The sequence below is a fragment of the Vigna radiata genome, chromosome 4 (genome assembly GCF_000741045.1).
Source record: "Vigna radiata var. radiata cultivar VC1973A chromosome 4, Vradiata_ver6, whole genome shotgun sequence".
Taxonomy (NCBI): domain Eukaryota; kingdom Viridiplantae; phylum Streptophyta; class Magnoliopsida; order Fabales; family Fabaceae; genus Vigna; species Vigna radiata.
This window is the reverse complement of record NC_028354.1, coordinates 9,474,413-9,485,094: the sequence shown is the minus strand read 5'-3', so window position 1 is coordinate 9,485,094 and position 10,682 is coordinate 9,474,413. Positions and strand designations below refer to the sequence as shown.

Sequence of the window (10,682 nt, the reverse complement as noted above, 5' to 3'; positions counted from 1 at the left end):
AATTTTTTAGAGTTGGATCCATAAGTGGCGAAGAAATTTAGGAGCACCAAATGTTAAGGAATCCATGTCTTCAGAAGCCACAGCATAAACCTATAATATATAAATCATTCAGCAAAAATTCTATAGAAAGTGTATATTAAANGAAATGCTACCAATTAGTTTAAAGGAATGAGTTAATAAATTATCCAAAGGCATGGTTATCTAAAGAAAAAGGCACGAAAGCAAGAACATAAGTGAAAATTAAATGGATTTTATAAGAAAAAGTGGTAAAAATTTAAATCAGTATTCAATCTTTTTGTTTCCAAAAAGTCTTTTTATTGTTTTAAAAGCACTAGTAATATCATTATCACTTTAGATTTCAAGAAAACTAACAATATGGTGTCAGGTCAGACCTATTGCAGATAATATACACAAACTTCAACCTTTCATGTGATCCCTTAGATACTTTAACATAAAATTCCGCATCCCACAAGGCAACAACAGTCGAATCATAAATGTACGAAAGGTANAAATAGCAATTGTCGAGATTTGCATCTTTGAAACGATATTAAAAAGAACATATCAACAACTATTGATATATGGACATAACTTACTAAAATTTGAATGAAATGCACAAGAAAAGAATATGTATACGCACACAAGATATAACATGGGAATCTACCTTCTCACACTCTGAAAGCCTNTCCACTATTAGGTCTTGCCTTGGAGAATCCCAAAATNCCATCACTGATTTAGGAAACAAAATCTCATTGTCAGCAGCAACAAGGTTACTCTCAGTTCCAANAGGCTCTGGGATGAAATGGTCCAAACCTTTGTGAGCAAATTTCAACAATATAAAACATCAAATTAATCTTCAAAAGAACCAAGAAACAATAGTCAAAGGTAGAAGGCCTACAGCTTATAGTCATCCCATATAGACAATATAACCAAGATAGGAGGTAGACAAGCACAATAACAATCAGACTAGGAGGGTCAGCCACATTCGTTTTCTTACTAAATCACTTCCTCTCTCTATGTTGTGATGCTTTTAAGAATTAGGATGAGATAATTTACCACCCAATGGAAATAGAATAAACTTTTTTTGTGTGAAGTGATAGAAAATATTAATCATTATCAACAATATATCCTTTGTCCACATGCTAAAATTTGATGATTAGATTTATAAACTATTAAAAAGAAAAAAGGACCACAACTTAAAACATAATTTTTTTACTAAAAAAATATTTTCACAGGTTCCAATAAAAAGAGTATATTTTAATCTCTTGCATCTTAAAGAAAATATAACATTCTAATACAGAAAATACTCTTTAAGGTAGTNGATGTAGAACAAAAGTTTATTATGCATGATAAAGTAGTTAGATGATAACTCTTTCTAAACACGTTAATTATTGGGGTTATTTTATGCACAATTACTCAAAAAATCTTTTGTATAGCAACAACCAAATAAAAACTAGTTTTTGTGTTTATTAGTTAATACAAAACAGAAAAATTCACCATCCCTCTCAAAGTGCTTGAACACCTCTGTCAAATGTCAATATTACTTCAATTAAATAACATTTTTATGCAAAATAATTTTCTCATATTCTGGACAATGTACTCTCATAATTCTTATCCATCTCACTCACCAGCTGAAACTTGGTGGCCATGCAATCTCAGTAATCTGAAACCCATTGCCGTGTCATCAATGTCTTCAACATTTGAATTTCTTGCCCAACAAATACCTTTCTCGGTCCAATATCTGAAATTTCATTTATAAATTAGAATTGAACATGGCACACCTCTGTTTCATGGTGGGTTAATCTATTTCCAAAGTACATTATATAATATTAATATGAGGACTGTGACCATTATTAAATTACCTATTAACATAGCTCAAACAGTCTTTGATCTCTTGNTGAAAATACCGAGANATTCCTAGGCGTTCTAGCCTATCAACCACCCAAATATGTTCAAACAAATCCACTGGATACACNTTTGGAACNGTATAGAAACAACAAACAATCATAAACTACTAGATTAGTAAAGAAATGAAGATTAAACTGAAACTCACCCACATTGATGCAAATAATGGTAAACCAAATTATAAAGAAAGATATCTAGAATAAACATACTATATAAAATACATCAAGGCTTGAAATTATGACATGATACATGAGAAAGTTGTAGATAAATATAATGCAATGAGGATGACTGTAATTGTGTGCAAAGTTGTGGTCCCGGGATGGTCCAAAAAATTCAATGTTAAGAAGTAAAAGAGAGATACCTCCACCATTGAACCTCTGGACTATTTGATTCAAGTAGTCATGGCAATTTTCTGTACGTGGTCGGTTCCAGAAGTTTATGACACGACACAATCACCTAGCCTTTACCTCGATATTGGCATAAAGGTTGAATTCAGTACCTGGGCGTTTTCTGAAGTTATAACAGGACACAACTTTAGCCAATTTCAACGTAAAGACTCAGTCATCCGCTTTAGATGCTTCTTTGAAGTTTTTTCAACAACTTCAAGCTTTAATAGGTATGCCTTCTTCTTTCTCCACTGTTCTTTGTCTAAAAATATCACTTCTCCACGCTGATTCCTTGGATTCGTACCTTTTTCCCTAAAGTATTTTTGTCATTTCTAGATTTCTTTGGATTTTAAGGGTTTTTCTAAGCTCTCAAATACTCTTAGGTTTGTTATGGATTTTTAATCGTGACCTCATATGACGCCCCTATCCCTGGGCTAGGATCGAGCTTAAGAGAGAAACTTCTAGCAAGAAAATAAAAGCCTTTTGTCAACACCAAGCCATTAGTAAACATAATGAGATTTATATTTTAGTCCAGATTCGCAAATTGGACGAACTAGTTTGTTAAGATGATACCAAAGAAAACTTTGTATTTAATTCTGTTGGACATGCTATATCAAATGCCACTGCAACTGCAATCCCTATACAGAGACCTTTGTCATATTATATGTTATGCTAGTTCCCTTCCTATACGGAGACCTTTCCTAACACGGGAAAAATATGCCTTTGATTCTTTAGAATTATAGTACATGGCTAGTTATATATAACTCGTCGCAAAGGGTACAAGTACTCTCGCGAAAAAATAGCAGAAAAAAATCTTCAACAGATAGAGTGCACTGAATCTGCTAAGAATACCTATAAAAGAATCGTGCTTAACCTAGGACACTTTAAAAAACTGAAAACAGGTAATTGTGGTTACAATTGCATGAAATTGGTTTTGCATATGAACTCTTACCTGGACTTTTCCACTGTTTGATCCGACAGCCAAGTAGGTGCCAAGCGGAGCCCAGCCAACTGAGCAAACGGAGTCGTCAACCCCCAAATCACATAGCTTAGTTACCTGCGCATATGTCACTTTGAATATGCAGCTCCATCTTAAGCACACCAGCAAATAATATAAAACGAACAGACAAAAGGAAATAAAAAACAATTCAAGTTATGAAACAGAACATCCTTTATTTTGCTTCGCACAAGCACCCTGGTTTGAAAACAATCCTAATCAAAGCGAAGTCTCACACTAAATACGAACATAATTCCAAGCCAAAATTCGAGCTTTAGTTTGCNATAAGAGACTTCTAGTTAATCTTAAACCCAGTGGTGTGAATGCTCGATATTCNTCAGATAGTTTTAGATACGAGTAAGCTTCGGACTAAGGATCAAGGATTAGTCTAAACCGACGCGAAAGACCAAATTTGTGGGGATATCTTGGTCCCACCAGGAATCAAAGAAACAAAGATCCTAACAGTAAAAACAAATAGTCATAAATTTTTTTTAAAAAAATATACAAACCTTACTGCTAGAAGCATTCCACAAATAAACAGAGTTTTCCAGAGCCACAGCCAAGACATTGCTGGAGGACCAATCCACGAGATTCAGATAAAAATCGTCTTGCAGAGCCGGCGCATCTAGAACCTAAAACACAACATTGCAATTATACCAAACATCCCAAAACAAAACCTCTCAAAACAGGAACAGACAAAAAAAAAGAACCTTAAAAGACGAGGGAGGAATCTTTCGAGGGCGCTTAAGAGGCTTATGATTGTAGTCATAGCCAGGAAGAAGGACATCTTGGGAAGTAAAAGATTTTCTATCATAAAAGAACACACCTTGTTTAACCTAAGGTAGTCTTCGCGGCAGGTTCCTTCAGAAGCCAAAGAATTACTGGCTTATAACGAGAAAATTTGAATGAATTGTTATTCTCTCGCATCCTCANCGAACCATATCTTTCATTCTCCCGTTTAGAACTTCCTCTGCACATATTCGAAACCTTTCCACCGATCAACCACTCATTCCACCGATTAATCGGACTATTTCACCGATTAAACCACCTGCACCGCCAGATCTGTAACCTTCACCAAACAAACACTAAAATTTTGGGTTTGTTCGACACTTTCCTTCTTCGACACCAAAACCTAGGGTTCCTCGTTCGTTATGCTTCGTCCACTGCCTCACCATTGACGAGTGTAGTGAGTAAGTCTTTCATGGGCTTTACTCACATTATCCTATTTTCCACGATTTTAAAGAAAACTTCAACAAAAACATAATGAGAAAAAAAAACATTTCACCAAAAATATCTTAAATTAAGGTTTTCTGATCTTCCAATTTTAGGGTTTTATGAATGAACCATGAAAGAAGCTATTACCAGATGGAGTGACTCCGAGGGGGCCTTATGGACAGAAGCAAGCGAGAGCAAATGAGATCCAAAAGGAGTAATTCCGAAAGGGACTCATGGCGAGACGGTGGCATGGACTGCCGGCGATGGAGAGTGATGGTGAGAAAGGACTCGGGCAAGATGGGTGAAGCCAACGACCCTGTACGACGGACTGAGCTGAGAGTGAACAAGAGTGGAGGCAAGGGGAGGCGCTGAACTCAGAGTGAGAGAGTTCGACTTTGAGAACTCGAAAGGCTTCGTATATCTCTGAAGAAGGTGCGGCAATGAAGGAGAAGAAACCCTCTTAGGGTTAAATTTATATATAAATTTTATATACGGAAAAAATCCGTATATAAAATCAGTATGTAATTTACTTTCCAACATCTGTACGTAAAGTCCGTATATAATATTATTTTATATACAGATTAAAATCCGTATATAAATATCCGTAGATAACTTGTATTTTTCTTGTAGTGGTTATGAGTCAAACAGTCAGGAAAGGTCATAGTTGCCAAGATTTTCTCAATTGGGCTAGTTTTGGGTCTTGAAGCATCATTAATGACAATATGGGCTAAATTTGGGCCTTGGAGCGCCAATTAGACTTGGAAGGGTGAAGATTCATTCCCCTTGGATGATCTTCAAAGGGATAAACTCCCATTCACTCCCTTTAGACAACTCTTGGAGTGAGAGGCTCTCATTCATTTACTTTGGATAAAGAAAGCTTCAACTACCTTTAGTAGTTCATTGAATCCCCTTAGGATGCATGTATTTCTTTCTTTTCTAAAGGTTTCTCCTTCTTCTATAAAAGAAGAGTTCATCCTCTTCAAAAAATATCTTGAAAATAAATAATAGTGAAACTTTGCCAAATTGCAATCTCACTTTCTCTAAGATAAATTAGGATGTCTTCTTCTAAGACTCTTCCTAGTTGTTCTCTTCTAAGGTTGGCCAAACCTCCTTCAAGAAATCTTCCTAAACCACTCTTCACAACTCACTTCCTTCATTATGTCAAGTCTTTCAGAGGCTACTCTAGGACTCTTTATCAAGTTCCCTAAAGAGGGTTCTATCATTTGGTATCAGAGCCATGTTGCTTTCCCTAAAGGTCTTCAAGAGAAAAGTTCCTTTGACGCATTTCATATTTTTGTCTTGTTTCATATCTTCTTTCTTGTTTTGAGTTGTGTTTGATTCATGTATTTTTTCCATATGTGTCTAAATTTTGGTTCAAATTACTTGTTCTTCTTGAGCCATCCATGTTTATGTTCTGATGGAAGCCTCTTTGACCTAGAAACTCAACTCTAGATGCTAGAAGCCAAAGATGTAGTGGACAAAGTTGAAACTGCAACAGAATGGATATAAATTGAAGTAGTTGAAGGTGCAGATGATGAATTAGAGGATAAGGAAAAGAACTCTTAAATCAGAGAGGACGAAAGAGAAAAGCATGGCTAGAAAGAATTTAACAACATTTTATTACTTGGCTCATAAGTAATCTTACAAGAACTACACATTCCTATTTATAAGTAAGGGAAAGCCTATGATTTGAACCAATTTCCTTCCAAAAATTCAAATAGATCCAGTTGGAGAGGCCATCTCTCTAGGTCATACAATCCACGCCAAAGCACATGGAAAACATGACAACACATGTGGGCACCTATGGGTTCGCGCTGAGCGGATGGAAATCTGGAAGCTCCTCCAAAGCTTAAGCTAGCTTGATTCTTGAATCTAGAGCTCCTCCAAAGCTTAAGCTAGCTTGATTTTTAACCTAAAGAAGACTTAGTTGGATGGTCCATGGGCCTAGTGATATGTCCTAAAGCTTATTTGGATCCTACAAAATAAAATATACAAGGTTTTAAGAGAAAAAAAAGGAAGAACTAATAATCAATCTTCAAGGTCCTTTGCAATCCTTCTTCTTCTTGTATTCTTCTTGCCATGGCTCTAGTTTGAGGTCTTATATTTCCTCTAGATGGTCCTTCATCAAATTCCTTTTATCATTTAGGTATATGCTAAACTTTTTATCATTTTTGTTTATTGTCATATGGGTTTAGACTCTTTTTTTTTTATGATCCTATTATTTTTTCTAATGTCATGTTGGTTCCAATTTTTCATCACTTCCATGTTTAGCCATTTTATTTTCATCTTACAAGCATAAAAACTTGAAAACCCATTTCTATGTTGCATCTTGGTGTTTTGTACGTTTTGGGTATTGGGTATTTTTGTATACATGCTTGTTTGTAGTGTCCTAAATAAGTTCTTAGAGTTAGGGTTCCATTGAGTCTTTTTGAAATTATCAAAATACTATTTGATTCCTTAGGATTCTCTATATTTTTTATTGTCTTAGCCTTGACCATAGGTATTCTTACAACATACACTGTCATCCTAACCTACCTATTTTTCCACCCTTCAATATAACCTTGAAACCATTACCTGCCCTAACATCTTTTATATTCCATACTACCAACATCAACCTTCCCAAGACTACTTAAACCTTCCATCGAACGCCATAATCCCTTTGCCTCAATCTTACCTAGACCTGAGAAACTTACCCAATATAATTCATTTACTAGGCCTTTAGACCACACCTTAAGGTTTCATCCGACCCTTTAGGTTAAACAGCAAACCACCAAATGACAAACACCCCAAATGAAGCCTTTACCAACAAGTAGAAGAACGCCTCCTCATCGAACCCATTCCTTCACTCTTACCTCCCTTCTTATCCGATGATAGTGGATCTGAAGAATTTCACATAGCTCTTCAAAGGTCTCTTAAGGATATCAAAGCCTTACCTGCCATTGGCTACTTTTCCACTAACGTTCACCTTTACCCTAGGACATCCAAGTTTGAAACCCTTTTAGTTGCACACTCAAAGTTTCTTGTACCTCCTAAGTTCTTCAAGTTGTTATCCATGTTGATGCTTTGGCAGGTGTGTGAATGCTTCGACATGAAGGGTAATCTGTTCTTGTTGTCAGACGATATAACACCTAGACTCCCTCTAGTTGATATGAGGCCGTTGAAGATGGCGAGAGTGGAGCCTATGAAAGATACTTATCCAACCCCTGTAAGACCGATGATGGCTAATCCAAAGAAGATGTGGTTCATTGATCCCATTAGGCCATTCAACAAGCCTGATGCTTTTTTGTCTATTGTGTTGTGCTCTCTTTTTCTGTGCAGATTATCAACTTTATCGAAAGGTTTGCTTAGAATCAGAAGAACGTTAAGAGATAAGAGGATATTGTGAGACTCGAGGAAATTGTTGTAGTTAGGGAATGAAGTGGTTATGAGACTTGAGTATTATTGTTTGGTAATTGGTGTGTAATGCTTAGGTGTTTCTTCTTATGATTATAATTTCCATGTTTTTTTATTTAATTTTATTGTTGATTAAGTAGAACACATGATTAATATGTTATTATTTTGGTGATTGTGTGTGTGTGATATTACCAATGTGATGTGTCGGTTGTTGGTAGAAGGGTGGTTTAGGATTGAATGAGTGTGTGTTCAATTCTAAGAAAAAAGACTTAAGGGAAAATTTTGTTTATTTGTATTTTTGGGCTCAAGGTCAAAAAGGTCGTTTACCTTTATTAATTGGTGAACAAATTAATATAAGGGGGTGTAGAAGGAAAAAGAAAAAAAATCTAAAATAAAATAGAAAGATTAAGTGAATAATTGTGATTTTAGTGGTTGATGATATTTTAAAAAGTAGTTAAGAGAGAAAATCTTAGTGGTGTTAGAGATAAAAAAGATAAGGGAAACTAGGGTCTGCACATTGTTCTCTATATCTAAAAACGAAATTGAGAGAGATAAGGAAGAAAAAATACGTTTTCTAGGAGAAAAGAGCAAGAGCTGTAGAAAACCTAAGTGCAAGGGAGGATTTGTGGTGTTTTTGAATTAGATAAAGCCCTAGTATTAGCCTAGGTATGAGGAAACTTACCCTTGTTTATTGTAAGCTATGTATTCTTGATTTACTTGCATGAAAATACTTGTTTGATATATGTTTATATGATTATGATTATGATTACCTGTTGTTATTGTTGGACGTGGGTTTGTGTGTACATAGGAATAGGTTTTTAGTAATATTTGTGGTGGGTTTTCCCTATGAATGTATTATGTATGTTTTGTTGTGTTATCCTAACAGAGGGTTTGATGCTAAGGGAGAACAAAGTTATGACGCTAGGGGGTTTCCATGCAAATATATGTTGTGAGGGTATGGTGAAATAAAATAGAAAGATTACGTGAATAGTTGTGGTTTTAGTAGTTGTTGATATTTTAAAAAGTAGTTAAGAGGGGAAATTTTAGTGGTGTTAGAGATAAAGTAAGAGATTTTATTAAAACCAAAAAGATAAAGATAGATTAAAAGAAGATAAAAAAGAGAAGGGAAACTAGGGTCTGCATATTGTTCTCTATATCTAAAACCAAAATTAAGAGAGATAAGGAAGAGAAAATACGTTTTGTAAGAGAAAAGAGGAAAAGCTATAGAAAACCTTAGTGCAAAGGAGGATTTGTTGTGTTTTTGAAGTTAGATAAAGCCCTAGTATTGGCCAAGGTATGAGGAAGCTTACCATTTTTTGTTGTAAGCTATGTATTCTTGATTTACTTGATGAAAATACTTGTTTGATATATGTTTATATGATTATGATTATGATTATCTATTGTTATTGTTGGGCAAAAGTTTGTGTGTGCATGAGAATAAGTTTTTGGTAATATTTGTGATGGGTTTTCTCTATGAATGTATTATGTATGTTTTGTTGGGTTATCCTAACAGAGGGTTTGATGCTAAGGGAGAACAAAGTTATGATGCTAGGGGGTTTTCATGCAAATATATGTTGTTGGTGATAGTCATATGTAGTATGATTGAGATTTATTAGGGTATAACATGTCAATGATAGGATTTGGATGATCCAAATGATGTAATATATGTATTAGGGTCTGTTCATAAGGGTATGTGGGGCTTAATGCATGCATGATGCTTTGGTTATGTTTTCTCGTGGTTTAGGGCTGTGTATGTTTGAATACATGATTTTTGTCCAGGATTGGGTTTCGATTTGCCAATAATCGATTATCATTAACTATAATAATTATTTGCGTGTTGATTGTGAGTATGATTTTGGGAATAATCGATGGGATTATAATCGATTATCCTTTAATGTGTGATGTTTTTGGGAATTTTCACTGAGATAATTAATTATGTTAAGTGATAATTGATTATCACAATATCTTTTGTGTGAATATGAACCTTTTTGGGAATAATTGACTACCACTTATGATAATCAATTATCCTAGTGCATTTTGGTTAAAAATGGCGAATTTGGGGAAGAATGGACGTGGGCCAAGTCTGAGGAGCTATGGAATGTGATGATAATCAGAGAATGAGATTAGTGGATATGTTTAAGGTCAAGTTTGACTTGTGGTTGAGATTGAAGCATGAGTGAGTGTTGGGATGTACTTGAGTATGTGATTGATGAGCACGAGAGTAAAGGATAAGTCTACTTGTTGTACCTACTATATCCTGGTGCTATCTGTATATATGTGCTTCCTTTGGCCTTGTGTGCTTAGGAAGGGTTGTTCGGGTACTGAGCCTTCCTTGTATGGGGGTGAAGGTGTCTTCCTTGTCCTTGTGTGGTAGGATTACATGTTCCTTAGTTGGATTACGGGACTACTCGAGTGTATCTGTACGAGGAATCTATAGATTGGGTTGTAGGAGCAGCTATAGTCAGTGAGGTAGGGTACAAGAGTGTGACTAATTCTTTCCACTATGGTGCTTATGATACGGTGATGCTCATGATGTTTTTCATAATTGTATGATGATTATCATGGTATTTGAGATGCTTGAGGTGATGTTATGTTGATAGCGGTGTTACTATAATGGTTATAGTAAGTAATTAGTATATGTGCTAATGAGTGGATAGACCAATGGTCTATATGTGGGATGTTATGGATGACATCAAGGGTTGAAGATCAAGGATCGAGAATTGAGTAATTCATTATGATTAAGTTGTTATGTTAGAGGATTAGGAATCTTGTTGTTATTATTGTTGGGT

The 10,682-nt window shown here is 35.2% G+C and overlaps 1 protein-coding gene across 1 annotated transcript; it reads right to left on the bottom strand.

Moving 5' to 3' along the window:
* Window positions 1-1,477: 1,477 nt before the first annotated feature.
* Window positions 1,478-2,306, bottom strand: LOC106759618 (ent-copalyl diphosphate synthase, chloroplastic; the record flags this gene model as incomplete). The annotated part of the gene is given in 4 exon segments (XM_014642886.2): window positions 1,478-1,521; window positions 1,626-1,738; window positions 1,860-1,980; window positions 2,264-2,306. Coding segments are annotated over 2 exon segments (90 nt in total), but the record flags the coding sequence as incomplete, so codon positions are not given.
* Window positions 2,307-10,682: the final 8,376 nt, after the last annotated feature.